Genomic DNA, 27,596 nt, shown 5'->3' with positions numbered 1-27,596 from the left:
GAACTCACTTTGTAGACCAGGCTGGCCTCGAACTCAGAAATCCGCCTGCCTCTGCCTCCCGAGTGCTGGGATTAAAGGCGTGCACCACCACGCCCGGCGGGTACATTATTCTTAATAAGAAAATGTTAAATACATTAATATATATGTATATATATGATTATACAATAAACAATATGCTAATAACTGGAGATGTTTTGTGTTATTCTACTTTTCTAATATTCTTCAAAAATACTAAAAATATTGTTGAGAAAAAGTGTTGAATTTCTCAGTGATCCTCCTGGTCCTATCCCACAGAATTTGAAACATTTTTCCTATGGCAAGGTCTGCCTTCACAAACCCAGCTAGCTGTGTTGGCAGTATCTGAGAGGAGCTCACCCTGCTTGCTTTGTTAGTGAAGTGAGTTTCTTGTAGGAGGATATATTTGGGTCTGTTCTTTGAGTCCATCTAGACAGGCTATGTATTTTGATTGGTGAACTTAAAACATTTATATAGTTAGGTTATTATTGACAAATATGAACTTTCTCCTTCCATTTAATTGTTTACTTTGTAAACTGGTTTTTCCTTTCTTTATTTGATTATTTTGGTAATTGGTATTTTGTGTCAGGCTAAGGTTTGATTCCCATTCTCTTTCATGTATCTACTCATTTAGTGAGCTTTATGTATTCTTATGATGGTGGCTATCACTCTTTCATTGTAATTTAGGACAATTTTGAGAGTGGTTGTAGAGCTGGTCTGACAGTGACAAATGCCCACAGTCTCTGCAAGATTCTCTTTCAGTTCTGAAGGATAACTTTCTTCAAATAATATTCATGGTTGCCACTATCTATGCTTCCGTGTTCTGAATGTATCACGTCATTTCCTTCTACAGTGTAAGGTTTACTCTAAGAAAAAAAAAAATCAGGCATAGTCTTTAATAATCCATTTCATTTAGGGGACTTGAATTCTCCTAGCTGTTTTTAGGATTTTCTGATTTTTAGTTTTGAAATTCTGATTACGATTTGGTGAAGCTCTGTTTTATTAGAATCTGGGTGTGATCTTTTATGCTTTTTGAATCAGACCATACCTTACTGAAGAATGAGGGGCTTGGGGGCTGGTGAGATGGCTCAGTGGGTAAGAGCATCCGACTGCTCTTCCAAAGGTTCAGAGTTCAAATCCCAGCAACCACATGGTGGCTCACAACCATCCGTAACAAGATTTGACGCCCTCTTCTGGAGTGTCTGAAGACAGCTACAGTGTACTTAAATATAATAAATAAATAAATCTTTAAAAAAAAAAAAAAAGAATGAGGGGCTTTCAGCTACTGTTTTGTGAAACAAGTCTCCAATGCCTTTCCATTTTCTTCATTTCCTAGAGTTCTCACCATGTGAGATGGAAGTCTTGTAGGCATCCTCTTTTCCCTCTGTCCTTCCACCCCCTTTCTCCTTTGTCTCTTCTCCTGGTTTGTCTGGCTGTGTGAGATCAAATGACTTGTGTTCAAATTCTGAAAAATTCTTTCCTTTGCTCTACTCTGCTGTGGAAACTATGTTAATTCATTATTTTTTTAATTCAAAGAGTTTTTATTAGTTTTTGCAATGTTTCTTTTTTGAAATTCTCATTTTCATACATGACTACCTTTTCTATTTTCTTTAGAAAAAAAATTTTTTTTCATCTTATTGCATCTCATTGAGTTTCCTTAGGATCATTGTTTTAAAATATTTCTCAGGAAATTACTATATTTCCTTAAAATTGAGAACCTATTGTCAGAGAATTATTGCTCCCTTCTGAAAGTGTTATATTTTCTTTCATGTGTGTCACGTAAGTTTCCTGTGCTGATGTCAGGAAACTTACTATAACATTCATTTGTTTCAATTTTATGAAATAGCATAAGGAAAAAAAACAAACATTTTTCTTTAACTAGGGTACAGGACATCAGCTGAACTGGTGCTTTGGGTTGGTTATAGAGGAGCTCAAAAGTATAGTATCAATGTAATATATCTATATTTTATTGACATCGTAAGTTTATGAGTGTCTTAACAACATAGATTGTATCTGTTCATGAAAGCAGTCATATGACTTGTAATGTTGGTCTCCAAAGATGTGTGTCTCCAGGCTCCAACAACTTGACGGCACCAGGCTTCTGGCAGCTGTAAGTGTCTTGGTAAGATGGGATGGGAAGAGAACTGTTCTGCATCTCAGGGAAAACAGAGGTGATAGCAAGGGTTGAAGGAACTGCACCTCTGGTTCCTGAACTACAGGATATGAACATCTTCCCTAGGGCTCTCAAGAGAACAAGTCCTGGCTTTTGGCACCAGGGCTATACCAAGGCTTTTTACATTAACATCTATAGTTCCAAGGAAGGAAACACAACATAGGAAGGAAACCATGCCTAGATACTGCAGGGTAAGCATAGGTGTTGGCAGTTGAGACCATAGTTGACTCCATACTTCTGGAATTACATAGTTCTTCTGGATGCCTCCAAACACAGATGTAGGTGAAACTGTTGAGGTTTGGTCTTTTGCTATTATAAATACTGGTTGCTCCTAGAGACCATGCTAGTAGACCCTGGAGATGCTATGTGACCTTGTCCCCCAAGTTTCTGCAACAAAACTGAGATTTTACAAGAGTAGTTACAGTTTCTAGATTGTGGACAGGGGAATAGACCTTCCCTAGTTATTGCCAGGCAAACAGGAGTGGATTCAGCATTCCTGTGTGCTATGTGGCTATGGCAGCTGCTGGTCCTCAAGCTAAAGATGTTGAGGGAGTTGGCCTATGCCCAATAAATGAGTCAATCGCTGACCCTAGAGCTTCTGACAAGCCACATATTCAGCTTTGCTAACCCCTTGGGTACTGAGCCGTGGTTACTGAAGTTGTTTAAATTGTTGGAGCTGGAGCAATCCAAAGGAGTATCTTCTCTGGAACATACTTATAATAGCTAGCTCCCTGTCTAAATATAAAGCTTGAAACTGCTATGGAACTCTCCTATAGTTAGAACTGCCAGTCTCATGGTTGGATTGGATTGCTAACAGTTACTGTACATCCCATACAGGCAGTATTAGGAACTCACCCATAGCTAAGGAGCTATGATTGGAGCTGTAAATTGGTATAATCTTTTTCTGTACTGCTTTTCCAATTCTCCATGAGGTTTAAGGTTCCTTTCAGCCCTTCACTGGCCATTGTCAGCGTCATTCTTCCTGAGTGTGTTTATTCTATTGCCATTGTTTGTGGAAATGGACTTTAGCTTCTTCAGCCTTTCAACATACTCAAGCCAGTCACTCTCTCAGGAGCTTATAACCTCTCAGCGTTCGGCTGGGGCTGCGTCCACTGTTCTTGTTCTGAAGTTCCATCTATTTAAACTGGACAACTGTGAAGCTCTTGACTCTCTTGGAGATAGATGGCAATTTTTGGACTATCCATATTCAAATCATGCAAGACAATCTGATATATCCCCTTTAATAATTACATATATGTGCTACTGATTCTGATTCTCTAGAGATTGAGCCATCTTTCATAGAATCTTTCATAGAGAAGGCTGGCATCAACAATAGGTCTTAATGACTAATTCTTACTACCACCTATTTACATTAATACAGGAGGTTTTTTGAGAACTTCTTTTTAGTGTTATCTGGAGGTTTTTTAAAGGATTATAATGGCCCTATTCTAAAAACAATAGGAAGGAGAGGCCCTGGTATTAGGTAGGACCAGAAGGCAAAGAGGGATAATGTTGGAGTGTGTGTGTGTGTGTGTGTGTGTGTGTGTGTGTGTGTTGCAAGTGTTAGAGTGTTGTTTCAGAACTAATTTGGAAAACAAGTCATATCACTGGGATCCATCTCTAGCAATTGTGATTTATCTCTAACAATTGTGATTTAAGTAATCTAGGATTAGGCTAAGAAATGGGTAATTTTAAAAGGGATTTCTAAGCAATCCTACTTACAGACAGGTTTTATAAGTACTGGTAAAAGGGGATTCAACTCTTTCAGCACCTTTACAAAAAGTTAATTTATAAGGATAAAAATCTATTACCAACAACTTCAACCAGTCCTCAAGTGACTCTCTAAACCAATGTCTTATGGCACACAACATTAAATATTAATTATCATATAGCCAATATTTACTCCTCACACACATTTAGAACAAAAACAAGAAAAGACATTTCATGATGGAAGAATATTTGCTGTCAAGAAAATCTCATTTATAAATTTTTAAAAAATTATCTCTTTTGCCAGGTGTGGTAGTACGTATCTTTAATCCTAGCACTCATGAGGCAGGGGCAGGTGGATATCTGTGACTTCAAGGCCAGCCTGGTCTACAAAGTGAGTTCCAGGACAGGCAGGGCTGTTCACAGAGAAACCCTGTCTCAAGACATCAATCAATCAATCAATAATAAATTAAATTATCTTTTTCTTTCTGTATGACATGTGTTTTTCTGTATGACTGCTATGACACACATGTAAAGTCAGAGTTCAACCTTAGGTGTTGGACTTTCCTTCTGTCTTCTTTGATATAAACTACTGTCTATAGATTCTCAGGTCTTCCCCTTTATTAGGGAAGTACTTTTACCTACAATGACATCTCCACATATCATAAAAATATTAATGCAGGTCATTCTTGATTGTCTCTAAGCCATTTTGTGTAGCTACTACTCATGGCATTTAAAGGAGAGGCCAGTATCATTAGGATGTGTTGTTCTACATCCTGATAATTTCTGTTTCCCAGAGTACAGGAGAAAGCTAAAATGGATGTTAGCATGTTGGAAGTGTCCAACATAGTTGTAATAAATAGTCTGCTGAAAGGCTAAAATATAAACATACAGTATTTTGGGTATAGTGGTATATGGCTGAAATACTAGCACCTGAGAAGTTAAGGCAGGAAGATCACAAGTCCCTAAACCAAACAAAAATCAAATAATGAACAAAACAAAACCCAACAACTGAACTGCTCACCTCAGAGCTGAACTTAACCATGTTCCTAATACTGTGTTAGGCTAAAGCTTGGAGCACACCTTGTTTCTCAGGCTTATGTGGCCTTAGAAAGTTCTACAACAGCAGTTACTCTTTATGGGGCAGTTAGAATAGAACAGGATAGTGTGATAGTGTGAACAATTTTACATACAGTATCTTGCTTAATCATCAGGATATGACTATGAGGGAGCTGTTATTATTCTCATTTTACAGATTAGGTGAAATTATTTCTCAAAACTGCAAAGCTAGCATTGAAGCCCAGGCCTATAAACCCAGGTATTACAGGGCTCTTAGGTGTTTGAGAATTGCCTCTTGGAGGTTTATGTTTTCATGATTTGGAGGATTACATTATATAACATATATAAAACAATTTTCTACAAAGGAATTAAAATGCACAGCACAGAGGGACCCGAAAGAAGTTTCTTAAAATTAAAGTTAAAGGAATTTGGTGACCTCAATCAGATGACAAATTCTAAAACTGCATTTCTTGAGGCTAAAAACTGTAAAATGATAGCAAGGACTATAGCAATACTGAAAAGATGTCACTAATTACAGTTTTCAGAGTTCAGCTGACACAAGGAAAGCATAACGCTCACCTGTTGATGGATTGACAAAGAGATGGAATATCTGTCATACTGGCCAAAGGTAACCTTGATAATTTCAAAACTTCTTGGAATACTGAGTATAAAATTTTGAAGTGTGTTTGCCTGCTACAAATGTGTTTCTCCTGCTTATATTTTAAATATTTTTAAGGCTGGGCATGAAGGTTCACACTTGAAATGCAGTCATTTAAGAGGCTGATGTAGGAGATGGGAAATTGGAGGCCAATCTGTACTACATAGCAAGAACACGACAATGAATAAGGAAGCAATCAAAAATTTAAAAACCTCATTGGTAACGTATCATTTTTATAGAATATTTACACAGTATAATAAGTTGTGAGGAATAAAATATTTTAGATCCTGTCTGTACTGGCTGGGTTTGTGTGTCAACTTGACACAAGCTGGAGTTATCACAGAAAAAGGAGCCTCCTTGAGGAAATGCCTCCATTGAGATCCAGCTGTAAGGCATTTTCTCAATTAGTGATCAAGGGGGAAGGGCCCAGCCCATGTGGGTGGTGCCATCCCTGGGCTGGTAGTCCTGGGTTCTATAAGAAAGCAAGCTGAGCAAGCTACAGGAAGCAAGCCAGCAAGTAGCACCCCTCCATGGCCTCTGCATCAGCTCCAGCCTCCAAGTTCCCGCCCTGTTTGACCTCCTGTCCTGACTTCCTTTGGTATTGAACAGCAACTTGCTTCTTGGCCATGATGTTTTGTGCAGAAATACAAACCCTGACTAAGACACTATCTTCACTCTACAGTCTGGACTTCGAAGTATTTCCTGAAGCCAAGGACTGTAATTCTAGATCACTCTTAAGTATAAACTAATAATATTATAATGTCAGGAATTATTCCCACGATACCAATGTCCTAATAGGATTCCTCAAGCTCCATTTTCTCCTTTGGTATTGCTATTTAGCCTATCAGCTTCATTTTCTTACCTTATTCTATAAAGCAAGTATACAAAGAAGTATAAGGAATCACAACAGTTTCTTTTTAAAATGGGGTTTGGGATGGCTAATATCTATTGTTAGCATTATCGCATAAAGACAAACCTAGGGAATTACTTAGGTACACTTCTGAGTGTGTCTGTAAGGGTATTTTTTTAGGGAAATTTAACTGAGGTAGGAGATCCTGAATGTGCGTGCTACCATCCTGGGGTGGATCCCCAAATGAATAAAAACGGGAAGACAACTTCAGTTGAGCATGTGCATATATCTCTCCATTGTTATAGAAATTATCTAATCCCACCCGGGGTTTGTACCCAGCCTTTGACCATTCAGTTCCTGGGTAAAAGACGCTCACAGCCTTTATATTTACAATAAGCCTTAAACAGCATAAGAGCAGGGCAGATATCTACCCTCTATGCTATTAGAATATACTTTCCTCTCAATAACCACAAGTTATTGCTTACAATGTTTCATCTGTGATTCTCTTAACTCTTAACTGTTCAGCCCTTGAGGCCATGTTTTCATGATTATCCATGGCAGCTTCTCTCTCCTTCTCCACCTTCTTCTTCAACTCATGGTCCTCCTCTGACACCTTCTCCCCTCCCCCCACCCAGTGCAGTAATCCTAAACCCAGGCTATGTCTCTTCTGCCCATCTACTGACTGTCTCTAATATACTATTGGCTTTTTCAAAACACTTAAATATGTGCCCCACCCCTACCCTAGACTTAACAAGTTTCATAAAATCCATAGCTAGTATCTGAAAAAGAAACAACAACAACAACAACAACAGAAAACCCTAAAAAATCTTCCATGTTGTAGTTTAAAAAGAAAATGCAAATCTTTCTGAAAACAAAAAAAGGCAAAACAAGATAAAGAAACCAATGGTACTTTCTAGAAGCAGATAAATCCATGTTAGCTGCACAAATTTTCTTGCTGGGCATGATGTGTAGGGATTGCCTTTCTCCCTTTCCATGTCACAGGAAAACAGATACGCAAGAGCAGTGCCCCGATATGTAATGAATCACAGGCACAGAGAAGGGGCTCAGTGACCTTGTACTTCAGGGGCTGTGGATTTAATCCTGCAGCCCTGGGGATGGAATTAGTCACTGTTCATCAGTGTGGAACAATCATCATCGTCTCGTCACAGGACTGAGAAGTAGAAACTCCATCAGCTTTTCAGAAAGTGACATTTCTGCCGTTCTGAAGAATTATAGAAGGCCCTTCCTTCATTTCAATATGAAACGCACTGTGTCACTTGAAAGAGCAGCAGTAAGATGCCTTATCTCCTAGTGTGGTGTGAGATAAAAGGCTTGAAATTCAAAGCTATGTTAATACAAATATCTGCTTAATGTAAGTGTACTTTCTGATTAAATTGGCATATATCAAGTATAATCAGAAAGGTCATTTATAGTGAAGAAATACATAATTCTGCACCTCAATGGGGACACCAATCATAGTGGATGTTGGTTAATAAACACAAATTCTTTGGCTTTGGTGGTTGGAAACTTTATTTTTTATTGTTGGCAGTGGACATACCTAATTTGGGAAGGTGCAAAAGCATATATTTATGCTATATAAAAAGTAGTATTTGTGCCCCTAACAATTCATTTGAGAAGCAAAGGGTAACCTGTCTGTGCTCTCCCCAGCCTTGAGTAGGCTGGCTCAGACCTTGTTTGCCACAGTTGCTGGCTCATCTAGGGTGGAGTCTTCCTACCTAGGTAAAATCTTTTGTCTGCCACCTCTGCAGCTTCCTGTGAGAAGCTACCTGCTGAGCAGCTGAGTTTGTTTTCCTGATGGATCCTGACAAAACCACCATGAGATCCAGGTATGGTGGGGGATGAGCCCCCCCTTTATAAGCTCAGATTCATAAGTAAACATTGGGCCTTGATCAGAGAACGTTGTCTTGGCTCCTTATTTCTCTCACCGCCTTTCCCATCCAACCCTATCTTCTTTTCAGGAACCCAGTATCCTATGGCAGCTGGCGGCTACAGGTGGCACCCAATGAATGGCATAAAAATGGAAAGAACAACTCAGGGTACACTGTCTTGGTGGGGCCCCACAGAAAACAGAAGATGTATCCTGCATGATAAGCAACATACAGCATTAATGTTAGCACTACAAATTTCATCTTTTGAAGGCTGTTGATCACAAGGGTGCAAAAAGGATACAGGCTAGACTGAGTCAGTGTCGGCCCAACGCTGAGATCAGCTAGGGGTTGACAGTGGAAAATGGGACTGAAAAATTCTAAACAGGCATTTGCCCACAGTCAAGAACTGCATCAGGCGAGAAGAGTAGGGCTTAAAATAATAAAATAAAATAAAATGAGAAAAAACGGGGAGGGGATGCCAGGTATACAAATGACATGAGAGAGAGAGGGAGAGATCAAGAGAGCTTTCTCGGGGATAGAAGGAAATCAGGAGACATCCTGCTTTCTCTCTGGCCCCTACAGGAGATATCCTTAGTTCTGGTCATATCAAGTTCTCTACCCTCTCTGTATTGTCTGCATTTGGTGCACCAATTTGTCCACGGTATCAATTTGTGTCTGTTTTTGTTTCATTGTGTGAATGACTGTTGTTTTATGTTGAAAAGACAAAATGGTGAAAACTTTATCTGCTGGCTGTCCATGTCTTGATTCCATCTCAGTCTGCACAGCAGAGGCTGATTTAAGTTGCCCCGCATCCTTAGCCAGGAGTCAAGTACAGCAGAGAGGCCCTGCTGAAAACCTGCTTAAGAGGGGTCAGCAGCTTCTTAGTTCTTAGGAAAATTAGCTGATAGTTGTTTTTTTCCTAGAAAAATCTCTGCAATTGTGATTATTGGGTTCAACAAATGACAAAGTGCTTTTCCTCTTGACATTATAGCTAAAAAAAGTAAAAATTCTTTGATTGATTTAAATTTATAAGGTTCGTGTAGCCATGTCATCTGGTTTCTGACTGTTTTTGTTTGTTTGTTTGTTTGTTTTTCTTGTTTTTCGAGTCAGGGTTTCTCTGTATAGCCCTGGCTGTCCTGGAACTCACTTTGTAGACCTGGCTGGCCTCGAACTCAGAAATTCGCCTGCCTCTGCCTCCCGAGTGCTGGGATTAAAGGTGTGTGCCACCACGCCCAGCCTGACGGGTTTTAAAGGTATAAATATGCTCTGCATGTCTTGGTCATAGAGTATTGGCTTATAAGTTATTGGTATGATTAAAAAGGTGTAACACTGTTAACAAGAAAGTTAGCTTAAAACTGGTAACTCAGGGTTGGAGTCATTTTCAACAACAACACATGGCATGAACTGTAAGATTTGTGGTTGCTCAAAATGACCACTGTTGTAAAAAGTTAAGGAAATGTCAAGATGTTCTTTTCCCAGAATTTGCCTCCAGTCCTTAAGTTTACCCTCTAAGAGATAGTCCTCTGATTGTTTAGAAAGGCCCACACAATGTCTCTGGTCCTTAAGTCTGCCCCCTTAATGCAGTTAAATGTTAACCTATGATAAACTGCCAGTCCTAAACTGTGACTGAGAACTGCTCTAAAACATGTATAAAAGGTGTTAGCTTTAGCTACTTGGGGTCGCTTCCATCTTGACTCCAGCATGCTGGATCAAAAAGCCTCTTGCATTTTGCATCAGTCTCCGTCTCTGCGTCTCTGTGAGTGAGATAGCCCGGATGTAAGGCTTTTCGTGTCTTACAGAACCAGCACAGGAAACCAGGCCTCTAAAAATACTTCTAAATTGGGATTATATTTTATGAATTCTTATCCTAGAAACTAGACTTAGCAGAGGCAGGCGGATTTCTGAGTTCGAGGCCAGCCTGGTCTACAAAGTGAGTTCCAGGACAGCCAGGGCTATACAGAGAAACCCTGTCTCGAAAAACCAAAACCCAAAACCAAAACCAAAACCAACCAACCAACCAACCAAAAAAAACAAAAACAAAAAACCCCCTAGACTTATAAAGGGAGAAGATTTAAACAATGTCTCTTTAATGAAGCATTAAAAGTTGCACTGTCATGCGTTCATATTATACGAATTGGCAGACAAACTTCGTAATGTGAAAGGGATGCTTCTGGTATTGATTTTAAAGAGAATGGATTGTTTAAAATTGAGTTTTGCTTTCCAAAAGTTATGGATATATTCCATTAATGCAAAAGAAACGTAAAAATTATGGTTAAATTGCCAGTGTTCCATTGGCTGCAGTTTGCAGTTTGATTGCAAGCTCAGAATTCTTAACTCACCCATATACTGTAATTAGGATGGTTTCAAGAATAATAAGAGTTAAAAACAGCTGGAGCCAGTATGGACCTGCTGCCCCCTTTTACACAAGCTTTACTGGATACAGTGGTAGAAGCAAAATCTAACCCCTCAAGATTGGAAAGGAGATCTCAGTGGAAATTTATTTGGTATCAAACAGGCTCCTGATGAACTTTTTCAGAACTTTGTGGATATGCTACTAAAAACAGGCAGTAGAACTTTCAGAGATACTCAAGCAGGGGCTCCTTTGTTCCTTTTGTCTTATGAGAACTCTAATGCAGTTGGCTGCAGCCATCTGGCCATACAAAGCAAAAGACAGACAGTAGAAATGTTCTCATGAAATCTGTCCTCACTGCAAGAGAGATAATCTTTGGGCCAGGACTCAGGCAGTATGCCCAGATTTAAAAAACAAAAAACAAACAAACAAACAAAAAATTAACATTTGAGTTAATACAAAGCTCAGAGCAGCCTCAGCTAGGCTTGTGTGGCATTTCTTAAGTTTTGCAAACCCTGCCTAGGAAAGTTTTTGGGACCTCACCTTCCCTTGCCTCCGATCTATCCAGGAGTTGTTCAAAATAAAGTTTAAACTTAAGATTTATGAAAGGTCAATGAGGCTGTGGAACTTATAGAGGGATTACAATCTGTCCTGCATACTCCATATAGAATTATTATAGATTTGGAAGGTTGTTTCTTCCTTTGCATCCTGATAATTGTAAAGTGTTTGCTTCTAGTGAGCTTGTGATCATTGGAAAGTTTTGCCTCTAGGTATGGCTAATAGCCTTACACTATGTAAGAAAAGAAATTTTTTTGTCTCTGCTTCAGTACAAGAAGCTAGGACTTTGAATCTTTCAGTGGATATTTTTTCTTATATGGAAAGTATTTTATTAGCTAATGACTCTGAAGGGAAATTTACTACAAACCTTTCCTCTTACACAACAAGCTTTAAAGCTTTGAGGAGTAGTTGTTGCTCCAGAAAAGATTCAGAGGCAATGTCTTTTTCAATATTTAGGGCCTCAGTTATATCCTAGAAAAATTGTGGCACAGAAAGTTTAAGAAAGAAAAGATGATTTGCTTAGTTCAAATTGTTTTTAAAAGCTTCCAGGAGATGTTTATTGGCTAAGACCACGTTAAGCTCATCACAGGAGGACTTAAGCCTTTGCTGGATGTTATCAAGAGAGATGCAAATTAATGATGAGAAACAAAAAGCTGTGCAGAAAGTAGAGGAAACTTCTGTAATCAATTGTTATCAATTATAATCAATGGTAATCAAATATTAGCTGCTTATTTTAGTTATTGTTACTCAATGTGCCCACAGCAATTCTTTGGCAAAAGAGAGTGTTAATGTGGATTCAGCTTTCTTCATCTCCAAGTAAAGTTTTAACATCCTATTATGAAGCTGTTGTGGTATTAATAAAAAAATGTAGAATAGAATCATGAAGATAATTCTTTGGAAAGAATGTGTTAAAAACCTGAAGAGATGTCTATTCCTGTTTCAAACAGCGATTAAATTGGTTATTGCAGAATATTGATATTTGGCCTATTGCATAGCAAACTTTTTAGGTAAAACTGATAATCATTATCCAAAAGACAAGTTGTTAAAATTGCTTCTATGCATGCTTTTATATTTTCTGTAAATGTATTCACGTATCCCATAAAGAATATATCTACTGTATTTAAAAATAGCCCTTCTGGGCTGGTGAGATGGGTCAGTGGGTAAGAGCACCTGACTGCTCTTCCGAAGGTCCGGAGTTCAAATCCCAGCAACCACATGATGTCTCATAACCATCTGTAACAAGGTCTGATGCCCTCTTCTGGAGTATCTGAAGACAGCTACAGTGTACTTACATATAATAAATAAATAAATTAAAAAAAAACAAAACAAAACAATAACAACAACAAAAAAACCCTTCTATGGGAGAGAAACATATGTGATTGGATCAAATGTTTATTCTTTTGAGTTTCTTCCTGCTTCAGCACAGATAATTCAATTGTGCTATAGCCAGTGTTCTGAAATGTTGAAAAATAAATACGGATAGCCAATATATATATATATATATATATATATATATATATATATATATATATATATATATATATATATATATTAGCTCAGGGCTTACAATTACTTAAAATTGTTCCTTTTTTTAGATACTGCTAATTCTCAAACTTTGCTACTATTTATGCATATACAACTCAAGTTAAGAGAAAATACCATTCCTTTAAAGGACTGTCCTTAGACATTTAAGAACTCATCCTGGATTGCCTGGACAAGACCCTTTAAGAAGATGCCACCTCGAATTTGTATCCCAGGTAGATTATAGGCCTTACATAAGAACAATTGGCCATATAATCTCATTCTTTACATCATCAAAATAGTAATGGCTTGNGGTAATAATTTGGTATTTTTAGAGAATATGTATGTCAAATTATAAAGACTTGTTCTTAATCCTCAGTTTCTACCTGTTCCACATAATGGTGTTAATTCTTGAGGACTTATACTTAATCAGTTATTGCAATTGGATACTCCTATTTCTGATTTTAGAAAAATAAAATTGGGAAGAGAGGCCCCCTGGTCTTGCAAACTTTATATGCCCCATAGAGGGGAACATCAGGGCCAAGAAGTGGGAGTGGGTGGGCAGGGAAGCAGGGTGGTGGGGGGAGGGTATAGGGGACATTCAGGATAGCACTTGAAATGTAAATGAAGAAAATACCTAATAAAAGAAAAAAAAGAAAAATAAAATATGCACATGTGACTATTGATACCTTTTCAGGCTTTGTAGTTGCAACTGCTCTGATAAGAGAAACAACTAAAAATGTAATTGGTCATTGCCTATGTAAATTTTTTTATGCTTGGTGTTCCAAATCAGATTAAAACAGATATTGGAACTGGCTATTACAGTCAAGCATTTGAGATGTTTTGTCAACAATTTAATGTTACCCATGTTGCTGGGATTTTTTTATAATTCTCAAGGACAAGGTATTGTTTAAAACAATTCTTAAAAAACAAAAAAGGGGAGAATTATATCTCTGTGCACATTATTTAAATCACGCTTTTTATTTAAAACATTTTAAAATTTGGATGCCAAGAAACTCTTTGCTGAGTGCCTAAAACATCCTACAATTAGGCACGCTCATGCCTAGGTGAGATGGAAGGATCCACTTACTGGCATATAGCATGATCCTGTTTAGGTATTTAATATGAGGAAGAGGGCATGTTTGCACAGAATGCTGCTGCAGGAGGTTGCTAGCTGCCAGAGTGATTGGTGTGACATGCTGACAGGAAAGGATAATGCTGACCTGTGAACTTGCTGAGTGCCCTGACAATGGTGACAGGAAGGCGGTATTGGGTGTTCTTGACCCACCTTTGCTTGCTGTGTCTCAGATTAGACAAGCTAAGCTGCCTTGCTTCAAGCTTTTAAATCTTGTGGGACAGAGAAGATAGAGACTGTGGAGACTGACTTAGAAAAATTCACCAAAAGGAGGAGTTATAATGACTCTTCTCTTTCCTTTAATGTGACCAGTTATTCTGACTCAATCATGGACTAGTCTAGAAATAAATCCAATATTGGAGATTCCAATTATGATGATAGCTAAAAAATCTTTATTAGCCAGCAGAGTTAACTTGGATCATAGCTTCCACTATTTACCTTAGAAGTAAAAGTTTTTCTGTTGATTTTCAAAGCCACTTCCCCCACACTGGGAAGCCAGACCCTGGGTCTGATAGTTGCTAATTTGCAACTGAATTGAGTGCCTGGGACATCCCCAGAGACAAGCTTAATCCTGTTCCTTTTAATTTATGACTTTTTTTTTCCAGATGACAAGATTTTTATTTCTATAAAGAAAATCCTAAACAATACACATAAAAATGTTTAGAAATAATAAATGAGGAAAAAGATCAGTATATAAAAATAAATAGTATTTCTGCACACTAGTATTGAACACTACAAAAACAGAGTTAATAAACCAGTTGCTTTATAATAAGCCAGTTGCATCAAAAATAATAACACTTGGCAATGAAAATAACAAAAGGATCATGGAAGAAAAGAAAGAACTCCCAAACATATGACAGGCACCATATGCTGCTTTAACTTATGACTTTGTATTCCAAGCAGGTTGTTACCTCTATACAGGTTCACCTTCAGCAAAGCTCAGATGGCAGTTATTCATTGCTATGAAGAGATTCATTGAGTGCATATTGTAGTTTTGGTCTGAATGGGAGAAAGGTGTGCTATGAGGGCCAGCAGCCAAGGACGGGCCACTGGTCTATGGCTTTTTCAACCTAAGACAGAGACATGTGTCAAGAGGTCCTGTTTGTTCATAATAAACACTAAAAGGCCATGTTTGTGCAAATAAATACAAACAAGCTGAATGTGTTCTCTGAGACAGGTCAGAAAGAGTCTAATAGATTCACTCCTAAGACAGGCACAGTCACCAGCCACCATAATTCCCAGGCAGGACCATGGAGCATAAGTAAATTTTATGCCCCAGTCCAGCTAATTTTTAATAAACAAAAAGGGAGGAACTGTGCCCTTCTCCCCCACCCCCAGCTTTGAGTAGGATGGTTCAGACCTTGTTTGCCACAGTTGCTAGCTCATCTAGGGTGGAGTCTTCCTACCTAGGTAAAGCCTTTTGTCTGTCACATCTGCAGCTTTCTGCAAGAAGCTACCTGCTGAGCAGCTGAGCTTGTTTTCCTGACAGATCCTGACAAAGTGACCATGAGATCCTGGCATGGTGGGGGATGGGTCCCCCCCCCCCCTTATAAGCTCAGACTCATACATAAACATTGGGCCTTGATCAGAGAACTTTGTCTTGGCTAGTTATTTTTCTCACTGCCTTTCCCATCTAACCCCATCTTCCTTTCTGGAACCCAGTAACCTGTGGCCAGTGGTGGCTACACCTGCCCATCCCTGGCTTCATAGTGGACATAAGAATGGAGTTTCAGGCTTCACAAACCATTCTTTCTTCCAGAGCTAAAGTTCATGTATTGCCTTGGTGCTCACAATGAGAAAGTCCCTCCATTCATTTCTCTAGGAGGACTGATCTGTGCAGGATTTCCTGTTCTTACTAAGTGGAAGTGAACACTATTGTTTTGTTTAGTTCCACAAACCTCTTGGGCCAAGATAATCATTGTCTTTACTATTCCCAACTAAGGGGTGCACAACCAACCTTGTAGTCACAGGTAAAATGTGGAGAAAGAAGCACTATGGCTCCTATCAGGGGACGCTATAATGCTTTATTTGCTTGTGTTGTAAATTACATATTTATTTTGTTAGCATGAGATAGATGAATATTTCTACATATAAACTTATCTGGCTAAAATCAAGATAAGTAATATTAATGTTCTATGGTCAGTATTATTAAACCTCAAAAGCAATAAACTTTATGAGTTGATAAATATTACATTTGCAACATGGTTAACATTCCTTTAGTATCTCAGGTACTTATTACACATTGTAACCACAAGTCTAGAATACATTATTCATATTTGGGGTGTCACCAAGTGATGGATTGCTGTAGGAAAGGCTGTCCTTTAAATAAATCAACAAATAAAAATGCAAATGTTAACATTTTCAGCCACAAACTTTTCCATCTTGAATAGGGAATGAAAATTTCACATTATATTGACAGCCAGCAGAGAGAACAATTAAAAACCTATACTATGAATGGGAATGATGACTCTGTCGTGACTGTTTTCTTTGACTGTACATGAAATGACATGGGACAGTTTTAGGAGTTTTACAAGAACAAAGGAAAAGTGTATCCTCGTCCTCCATCACTGAATCATCCCATTATTTTTTGCAAGCCTTTTGTAAACCTCCAAAAACTTGCAATTTAGGGTGAATATGGATTAAAATTTATTCTCTTTGAAGATTTGTGGAAGAACCAGAGTTTGTGTAACTTAAAGAAAAGTCTATAAAAATGACTAGAGTATACTTTGAAGTGAAAATGATTCAAATACTTTGGATGCTAATGATTGAGAGACACTACTATGCTGTCCCAGTAGCTGATTTTCATAGAACCAAATAATTTTCAACTCTGCACTTTGAATAATACACTGATGATATGTCATTGTGAATTCCCCTAAAGATAGGATCTGGTGTGCTATGCAATCTTTTAGTCAGCTAAATGCTTATTATTTACAAAGCTCCTGAGGATCTATATTTAGCTGATCAGCAGTATTAAGGACCAGCAGATGAATAATCCTTTTTTTTTTTTTTTTTAAATATCTGTAAATGTGAGTTTTGCAGCAAATTAAACCAGGGCTTATAATATTGTACCATACTGATATGGTTCATTCACAAAATTTATGCTGAGAATGTTTTGCAAAAGCCTTACAGAAAAAGACTTTGTTCCTCTTTTTGATGTCTCCTTTAAAACTGAAAGTCAACCTTCAAAAATACATTAAGGTAGTGTTAATGATCACATTTTTGTGCTATAGGGTAGCTCAGTGTTGGAGTGCTTACATATCAAGTACAAGCCCTACATTTGAGCCCTATCACCAACCAGCCAGCCAGCCAGCCAGCCAGCCAACCAACTAAATGCTGTCTAAATATTAACAGAAAGAAAATTCACTGAGATTGAAAATTGAGAGGATTACCCATTTCTAATCCAGCCAAACCCTATGGGTTGGGTGGAAGGTCTGTTCATTTTCCAGAATCAAAACTCATTTGTTTCTTTAGTAAATTCCAATGATGACAGCATTGAAAGCAAGAGAGAAGGTCAGTGGAGAGAGATGGGCAAGCTAACTAATTATTTTCTATGTCACATTCTGACAATGTTGGCCATTATATCACTTTGGAGTTTGAGATGCTGGCCTTCTCTCTCTCTCTCTCTCTTTCTTTTTTTTGTCTTTTAAATCTGCTTTATTAGGTTCACAATATGTATACGGATCTTCCCATGCAACTGATAAAGTCTGATAACAAAAGAATTACAGGCCGAGTAAAAAACACAAGTTTCAATTAGAAGCTGGTAACAGGGAGAGATCTACACAAAAGGAGTAACCTCAAAACTTGTACATCACAAGGCAGGGGTCCCCATGTCATCCTCAGAGAAAAGCTCAGGACTCAGGGCATAAGACAAAACTCATCATGGTGGTCATGATGAAGCAGGTCAGTACTAACTGCCTGCAGGCTGTGGCTCAGCTGCCTTTCCCTTAGCATCTCCATGAGCTGTCTCACATCATCCCCAAACCTCTGTACATTCTCCTCTCTCATCCTTCCCTGGGGCTTCCCAGCCCTCTGCATCAGGACCCATCTATAGTGAGCGATGGGCTGCCGAACCTGGAACCGCCTGCGACCTCCTCTAGGCGCACAGTTTTTGCCAGCCTCGGAAGTCAGGGCCACAGCTGGCTCCCTTCTGATGGTATCTTGCGGCTTTTCTTCCTTCTCCTTTTCCTGATGGTCATTCTCCATGTTGAGATTTTTTTACTCCTTGATCTTTGGACTTCATTACTCCTGGGCCTATCCTTGCTTTCTCCTCTTTCTAGAGACGCTCACCACCAGGTGCACCGGGAGACTTCTGCTTCTCAGACCTGCGCTGCTCTTCCTCCTCCTGCTGCTTTCCGCGCTGCCCGGACCCGCATGCCACCAGGAGCTGCGCCACCGGGAATGGCCTCCGTTAGGGATGGCGGGCTAGAAAGCTGGCCTTGTCTTTTATTGACAACCCACTCAGTATCTCTGAGTCATACTTTCCCAATTTTAAAATGGGGGATGAGGGTAGATGAGGGTACTATCCATAGGCTGTGAAGACAAGTCAAGGAGCTTGGCATAGTTCTGGGTTCATAGCACTAAAAGACAGCAGCCTGACTTACTATTCTCTATACCAGTCACTTCCAGGGTCTTTTGTGGTGTTTACCTTTCTGCCTCTGCAATTAAAGGCATGCCAATAACAACCAGTTAGAACAAACACTGCTTCTCAAGAATGTGTAGGTTTGTCTTCTGTGGAATAGTACCTGAATGAAAGACAGCACTATAGAAGGACGAGTTAAAGCTCTTTCCTTTCTCAAACAACCATACACCAAAGAATATGTTTTATAGTGTACCTTTGAAATCACCAACTTTCAGATCAACAATCTAGGCAATATGTTCACGTGATAAGAGGTACTTAAGTGCCCCAAATCAATATTATCCCCAAGGAAACATAAACCAAGTCCTTTTGAAACTGATGCTTCTATATATTGAGCCTTAAATGTAAAATATGAGAGTTGCTATATTAATATGAGAAGTTTTAAATGATATATTTTCTCTAACTCCATAAATAGATGATCAAACAATTGGCTCTTCTAAAGTCTCTGGTATAAGCAGATGTCAAGATACCATTAGCACAAAATTCACTAGGGTTTTCAGAATTTAGTCACTTAAAGCTGTAGACCGAATACATTACTACCAACGTGTTGTGGGATTGGTTTGATGCTACTTGTGTTAATTTGGCTACGTAAATTACTCAGGAACCTGCATGTCTGCATGTAAGATGCTGAGGGTCCCAGCCCCAGGTTGGCGTTGACTGGTAAATAAAGTTGCCAGCAGCCAGTAGCTGGGTAGTGAGACAGAGGCAGGACTTTTAGGTTCCCAGGCAAGAGACACAGGAAAGGATAGAGGATTGCCAAAGCTGGGGAAGGAATAAGATGCAGGCTTGAGAGCTGCAGAAGACAGAATTTCAGCCATCTAAGAGCTGGGAAAGAGTGGCCCCAGCTCTCCCCACCCCAATTGGTTCTAGTGAAGCAAAGATGGAATATAGATTTAATAAATAATAACTCAGGAGTATCAGAGGGAAGGCATTAGCAACATGGAAGTTTGGGAGTGGTCAAGCCATTGTGTAGTTTAAGGCATAAAAAAATAGACAGCTCTCTCTCTCCTCTCTCTCTCTCTCTCTCTCTCTCTCTCTCTCTCTCTCTCTCTCTCTCTCTGTGTGTGTGTGTGTGTGTGTGTGTGTGTGTGTGTGTTAAGAATCCAGAGCACTGGGGAAGTAGTGAGGAGTTTGCACACTGCTGTCAGGCAGATTCAAGCAGACGAACTAACTAACTACAGCAACATTGATGATGAGCTGAGAAGGGCACACTGCTAAGCAGAGTTTCTGTGGACAGGGTTTCTATGGAAATCCTTGTCAACTGTCATGATCATTTCAGAAAAGCATGAATATAGAGAAAAGAAATCTGTAATGAATTTGCCAAATCTAAAGCTTCATAATAAGTGCCTGTTGAGTAAGATCACTAAAACTGTCAAGATTCTCCAGTCTTACAAACATTCTCCCATGGAGAACACCAAGTCAAAGGATCTCTTGGGCTTACCTTGAGGTTTTGTGCTGGGATGATAATGAGGCTGGTGTCGGGGGTTCTTTAGGGCTTCGTGTTGACATAGGGGATGTGGATGCATCTTTTCTAACTCCTGTTACTGTCTCTATAAAAACAATAAAGGAAATAATTTGAGTATTCAACAAAAGAAATGAAAAGTTAACTTCAAGAAACAAAGCAGAGCATTTGGGACATTCCAAAGCCTCAGGAACAGACTACTGTTCCTCCTACCCCTCAACCCCGAAATGGAACAATGGCAATTAAGAAGTTCCTTATGTTGGTTTTTATAAATATCAGTGATTCATATTGCCTTACTTAAAAACAAACAACATCCACCCATCTGTGCAATAGCAGCCTAAATTATTTTGTTTTTAGACATATCTGCCTGTCATGTTTCTAGTGATTTGGGTTCACTATGAAAATGCCCAAGAAAGCAAACTATTTAACTATTATTAACAAAAGTTTTCTTGTTGACAAAACAGAAACTCTTAGTACCTTGCATCTCCAGATCTTTCAAGTTGAGTCTCTTTAAAAGCATTTAAGATTAGATATAAACATACCATTTCTTTTAAGAAATGGACACTGAACTACAACATGTATCATGTGAAAGACATGACCAGCATATCTTCATTGCAAGGTCTTAGGAGATTCCTAAGCAATAATTTATCTTCCTACAGCCCGACCTGTTCTGGCTCCTGTTCCGTTCTAAGAAGTACTAATTAGCTGATTAGTTACTCTTCTCTCCGAGATGTCAAGTAAAATGATAGCATTATAAAGACACATCTTTTCTTTTTGTTTTTATTTTATATTTATTACTTTTCAACAACACAAAACATCCATCTTTATTCTGGAGGACTATGAGAATTCTGTCATGATTTCCTCTGGTTCCTTGGAAACTGCTGCCCAGCAGGCATTATAAGCCTATTTGGAAAGATCCACCCTTTCTTGTAGGAGTGAGTGAATATTTATATAACATGAAGTGAGCATTTGGAGTGTTAGGAATACCAGATCCTAAAATGCCAAAAATACAGAGTATCAATCTTTTCTCCCAGGGCTTCTTTGTGTACAAAGGGAGTTGATTTCAACTCCCTATCTGGATCTGGTCTTACTCTCTGTCCCTCCCTATCTCCAGTTTTACCTTTTCTAGAAATTATTTTTTATAAGAACTTTTGCCGTGTATGTTACATTGATAGCATATAGACAAATAATGAAAACAAAGATGGGATTTCTGTGGCTGGCCTAAAAGTAACAAAGATATTAAGGCAGGAGCCTGCATCTATTTCCAGGCAACAGGGAGGGTTGTCTCCATTGTCTTTCACAATTATGAAAAGTGTGAGATATTAAGAACTTAGGGATCACAGTATCTAGCAGTAAGAGTAGGGATACTCTGACATGGAAGCTAGACATTTGAAAGTAAAAAATGAAGAGCATAGAATTTGAAGTAGAGATTTACATGAACAAAAACATTATATTAAAATTCACAATGTTGAATATGTAGTTTATTCAAGAAATACCTATTAGATATCACTATAACTTGATTGCTTTCTAATGACTATCTTGAGTCAGTTCTTTTAACAGTCTCAGGTTCTTCTACTGCCCCCATCTTATGGAACTCAGGTGAAAATCAAGCACATTCCTAGCACTGCACAGCTACTGAGGGTGACACTGGTTTGAATGCAAGCAGGGCTGCTGGCCAGACTTTTAGCTACTGCGTTAGATACCTTGAAAAAGAAAACAGTAGCACCACCAACACAGTGCCAAACTGTTCTCTGGAGAGATGAATCTGGGGTAGATGTAAGAACAGAAAGAATAAAAATCAGAAAATTTAATATTCTAGAGAATTTAGAATGGACAGATTGGAGGTAGGGGGCTGAAGCTATGTAACAAGTAGAAACAATTAAAGTGATTCATGGGTGTGATGGTTTATATATTCTTGGGCCAGGGAGGGGCACTATTAGGAGGTGTGGCCTTATTTGAGTAGGTGTGTCACTGTAGGTGTGGGCTTTAATACCCTAGTCCCAGCTGCCTGGAAGTGAGTATTCTGCTAGCAGTCTTCAGATGAAGATATAGAAATCTCAGCTCTGCCTGTACCATGCCTGCCTTAGATGCTGCCTTAGAGACAGATGATAATGGACTAAACCGCTGAACTTGCAAGCCAACTCCAATTAAATGTTGTCTTTTCTAAGACTTGTATTGGTCATGGTGTCTGTTCACAGCAGTAAAAGCCTAAGACAGTAGGTGAGTGAAGTAGAAAGAGAGCATTTCTGGTAGGGACGGATTATAAATATCCTTTAGCTACTATCTTGGACCAAATCACCAGTCTTTTTTGTTTTCATACTTCTGATGAAAGTTGGTTCTGTGATACTTTGAAGGAGTAAAATTGAAGAAAGGAACTTTTAGAGGATCCAATTTCCAAACATATGTTCACTTATTTTTCTGAAGGGTATGGGATCCCCAAAAGGTCAAGAATGTTGCTATTCAAGGTATAGGTTAAGTTTATTCTCTTCTCTTTTGTCTTTTAACTCTCAACTGTGTGTGTGTGTGTGTGTGTGTGTGTGTGTGTGTGTGTGTGTGTGTGTGTGTAAGTTGAGATAATGTTTTCTCTGTGTAACTCTGGTTATAGACCAGGCTGACCTCCCAAGTGCTGGGATTAAAGGATGTACCACAAACCAGCCTCTCAAAGTTTTTTTTATAAGTTAAGCTTTCAAAAGTCACATTAGTTTTTAACTATATTAGTTTATGAGAAACATAAGCTTAAACTGAGGACCAGGTCCCAGAGTGAAACACATCCAGCCAGCTGCAGCTGCTGGAAGTCATAGGCCCTATGGAACTCCTTTAGTTAAAGTTTCCTAGCAACCCTGGGGAGTCACCAGTCCTACTGCATTCTTTTCTCCACTTAGAAGATACTGTTTCAAAGGGTGCTTCTCTTCTGTAGAAGCAGTTAATCAATGACCAGATGTTTTCCATAAACCTCTTACCCAATCATGTAATGCCAAGGCTTGGAAACCTCCATTTTTATTTTTTATTTTTCCTTTAAAAACCCCTTCTCCTAGACCTCATGGCTGCTTTTCCTAATCTGTTGCATCAGGAAGGTTTGTGGTTAAAGCTCTCAAGCTCTCAAGCTTGAATAAAGACTCTCAAGTGTTTGCACCAGAGTTGCTATCCTTGGTGGTCTTTTTGAGGTTTTTCAATCTGGGCACAACAGTTCCTTCTATAAATTATGATTTAATATTCAGTGTGCAGCAATGCTGTTGCTTTATATAGTCACAGAAAACCACAACCTTATACAATTACAAATATAAATATATACAAAGATGTTATATGTTTTTTTAAAATTAAGTCTAGAAATAAAGCTATCCATTAGGCTAATCAAATTTCTATATAAATGTCTGTGTTTATTCATGTGTTAACATACATATATTTTTTGGATATACAGATGAATGGGGGTTATTTTCTATCTATATGTAGCTGGGTTTGTATGCCTATCCATTAGTCAACATTTCTGTTTTTTTTTTTTTTTTTTTTTTCTTGATTTGGTATTCAAAGATTAAGAACCTCTGTTTTTGGACTTGTTAAAGACAGCTAAATTGTATCATATGTTGAGTTTAGCTTGAGTAATATTCTATGTGTATATAGCTATATACATAATATTGGCATAACTGATCCCAGATCAACTGGTTATACTGGTGCCTAGGACAACTCCAGTTTCTGTCCCCCAGCCATGATATCTTTGTTTCTGAGGGTCAAGTACTACTTATTTCTTTTCTGTCCTTTATAGCTTTAACATGTATGTATTTGGTTTACAATTTTCTTTAGCATTGTTCTTGATTTTTATGAAAACTAAAGTAAGTTCTTAAAGTTTATTTGTTGATGATCATATATGTGCTGTTTGTTCTCTTTGTAAGTTTTTACATGTGCCAATCATAGCTTGTCCTATAAAAATGTTCCAAGTTTGTATCCCACACTCTTCTTGTCCTTCTTCCCCATCTAGCACTGTGGCAGGGTCAACAGATAGCTTAGATTTTGTGGGGCAGACAACTCACTATGTTCAACTCTTGTGACAGTAAAGAAAACAAGGCGAGACTGTATGAAGATGAAAGGCACAGCTGTATTCTAATGAGCTGTATTTGGAGTGCACTGGATTTGAAGACAACACAAGCTCCTTCCTTGACTTTTAAAAGTGGGGGGAAGGGGTTCAGTCTTTTATAGTGAATAGTATATTCTATGCGGGGTTCACAAGTAAGTTCCTCATACTACTTATGAAATCTCTCACAAAAGATTTTGCTAAATGTTTTTTCTCTGTTGACTGAGACAATCATGTGGTTTTTGCCTTCCGCTAATGTGGTGGGTTACATTAATTGATTTTTCTGAGGTGTATCACCTTTGCATTCCTAAGTTAAATCCCATTTGGTCATGATTTATCATCTTCTTAATATGCTGCTACATTCAGCTTGCTACTGGTTTTTTGCTTGGGCTATTTCAATGCATATTTATAGCAGACATTGGTCTACAGTTTGTTTAATGACTGCATGGTTTCAGCATAGGGAACTCTTAAAATAAGTTCCAACGTATCCCTTCCTGTTCTATTTTATGAAAAAGTGTGAGAAATATTTGCCTTAATTCTTAGTTCTGGTGAAGTTCACTTGTGAAGCTATGATTCAAGCTTGTTTTAAAGGAGAGTTTAAAAAAATGATTATTGTTAAAGATCCGTTCAGATGTTTTATTTTTGGAGTAGAATCTGATAGTTTGTCTGTTCAGTTTATCTAGGTCTTTATGGCTTCTTGTATATTCTGTCACTGTTACTCTCTTATTCTAGGAAGCGGCAGCATGTTCACTTGGATTCAAAGTCCTCACAGAATATCATATGAAAAGTGCATTAGGCAGAACACAAAGCAGGGCTGCGCCAACCTCCTGAGGACCCTGCAGATGTCAGAAGAAGCCCCTGATACCTGCTTCTACTGAGATCAGGTTCTGTCATCCGTCCTGGGCTAACATCTTAAAGACTGATGCCTTCTTAGGGAGGGAGTCCACCAAGTTCTCCTACCATGTCTCTGCAAAGCCTTCTCTTCTTCAGAGTTCTGACAAGACTGATCTTTAATGGTGTGGCCTTCAGTGTTTCTGGTGGAGGGTGAGCCCCTAGGGTTATCTACTCCACTTTTTTTCACTGACATGTTATGATAATATAACTTGACACAATCAATACAACCACAAAGACATATCCCAACATCTCAGTTAGCAAATGATCAAACTAATGAGTGAAAAAATGGGATTACTTTGATTTGACAGGAAATGTTCCCACAAAAGCTCATGCACGGAAAGGCTGATCTCTAGCTGATGGTGTGATGTTTGGAGATTCTAGAAGATGGGACATAGTTAGAGGAAGTAAGTCATGGGCATGGGAGTAGAGGGCATGTTAACACATGCCTGGATCTTTTCTGTCTCTTTCTCTGCTTCCTACATACAAGAAATGAAGTAAAATCTCCAATTATGCCCATCTTACCACGGTGTCTGCCTGAGTATGGTAGCCACTGGAATATCTGACACTGCTCTTTACCAGAGTAAAGTGCTTCCTCTCTAAAACTGCTTTTACAGGTGTTTGGTTATAGTGATATAATGAATTACATAATTATCACCTCAACTGGTGCAGGAAAATAATAGATGTGATGAAATCAAAGATCCATTTATAACAAAGACTCAATCATCCAGAAGGGACTTTCTCAACCTGATTTAAAAAATAACAAAATAGAAGAAAAAACACACACCAGTAAGAGCATCCCTAACAGGTGAAGACTGTCTTGAGACCTGGAGTGGGTGTGGGAATTCGTTTACTATTTTATTCCTAGGAATGGAGCCTTTAGGCAGTCAACAACAACAACAACAACAAAATCAATAATTACAGAAAGGAAGTTGTTTATGGATTTAGCTACATCCCAGTTCTAATCCTCAGTACTATTTAAAGCGGACCATGCTAGGAGACAGGGCCTTCAAGGAGGTCATCAAGGGCTGATGGAGCCATATGGGTGGGTCCTATCTGTATGACTATTGAGGATGGTAGCTTTGGAAAAAGAGACACCAGGGAGGCATATATGCAGAAAAGGGCCATGGGAAAGAACAGTGAGATAAAGCCCTCTCTCTGTAAGCCCAGGGAATGGTTTCAGGGAGGAACCGATCTGCAGAGAACCCAGGGAACTTTTGGTAATCACGGAAATGTACTACATATGAATTGATATAAACAATTGTCAGACTTATCAAACTGTACATCTAAGACCTGTGCAACTGTATTGTATATAATTAAACCTCAATTAGAATAAAATGAAATAATGACCATGTTCCCTTGACTTCTTGGGTGCTGCTATTTTAAGGCCTTACTACAGTCTTTCTCTTTGACATTAGCAATCAATCATCATAAGGGTTTTGATGATGTAAGCATATATTTTGCTTAAATAACTAAATTACTGCTGGCATTGAGGTCAAAGGGTTTAACTGATTAGGTCCTTATTTTGGGAAAATGAAACAAGGACAGAAAAAGAAAAATCAATATATTTAATGCTATGTTAATTCAGTCAACAAATACATAATGAGCTCCTATGACACATGGACATATGTTCTAAGATACACATACAAGTTATTGTTTAGTGACAGAAGGCCCAAGACATATATAACATGTTAGGAACGTAGATTGTATTTTGAGGTACTTCTTTCAATATCAAAGGATGGGGAATGTAGATGCTCTTGTTTAAGTTACAATATTTCATATTTATATTAAGATTAACTCTTAAAGATAGAGTCTTAAATTGGAAATCCTTTTTTTTAGTGAACCAAATAGGATGATTTACTCTACTGCCTGGGTTTATTCATAGCACTCTAGCATGCTTGCCTTCTGTGTGCTGTTGATAAAGACATCGATACTTAGTATATTTCTTATTTCATACTTCTGGGAATAAGTTCATTTTCTTATGAATAAATACACAATGCAGATGACAGCAATAATAAAGGAAACATAAGTAAATGATCCTTAAATGCAAGATGAAAGCCACTTCTGCCACTTCTTTGATTCTTCCAATATACTTAGTTTGTCTCTTGTGTTTATCCACGATGGTCATCATGATGTGAACATCACTATAAGCACAAGCTCCCTTACAAGTATCAGTAGGAACACTAATGATTACTGTTTACTTCAGTAAAGTCTATCACAAACATTTCCCAGTAAGAAAAAAGATGTTCTTGAGATCCTCTCAGGGAATTCAACCAACAATGACGGCCATGTAAGGCTGGCCTAAAAAAATCTCCAAAGGAAAGATAAAGAGTGTGGCCAACCCTGCCAGCCAAGCTGACACCACTAAGGAGTGAGGTTCTGCAACAGATGTGAATGGATTTGGACAGTCATGGTGGGGACAGCAGGAGGTATCCCCAAATACAGCAGGGACCTTTGAATTGGCTTTCAAATAGAGTTCAGAAAGGGCAGTGCCTACATAAACAAACTCAAAGACAAAAACCACATGATCATGCTGAGAAAGCATTTGACAAAATCCAACACCCCTTCATGATAAAAGTCTTGGAAAGATTAGGAATTCAAGGCCCCTACCTAAACATAATAAAAG

General features: G+C 38.5%; 1 protein-coding gene and 1 pseudogene across 2 annotated transcripts in view; both read right to left on the bottom strand.

Moving 5' to 3' along the window:
• The window catches only part of Kiaa1328 (KIAA1328 ortholog), a 288,560-nt gene that overhangs the window by 33,504 nt on the left and 227,460 nt on the right, over window positions 1–27,596 (bottom strand). For both annotated transcript variants that reach the window (XM_021214774.2, XM_021214775.2), the window contains one exon: window positions 19,993–20,101. In XM_021214774.2, the coding sequence (XP_021070433.1) occupies window positions 19,993–20,101 (109 nt within the window). The remainder of the gene's footprint in view (window positions 1–19,992; window positions 20,102–27,596) is intronic.
• On the bottom strand, window positions 17,771–18,155 carry LOC110333235 (annotated as a pseudogene).

The sequence above is a fragment of the Mus pahari genome, chromosome 15, assembly GCF_900095145.1.
Source record: "Mus pahari chromosome 15, PAHARI_EIJ_v1.1, whole genome shotgun sequence".
NCBI classification, from domain to species: Eukaryota; Metazoa; Chordata; class Mammalia; order Rodentia; family Muridae; genus Mus; species Mus pahari.
The sequence above is the reverse complement of the archived record's forward strand: the minus strand, read 5'-3'. Positions and strand labels throughout refer to the sequence as shown.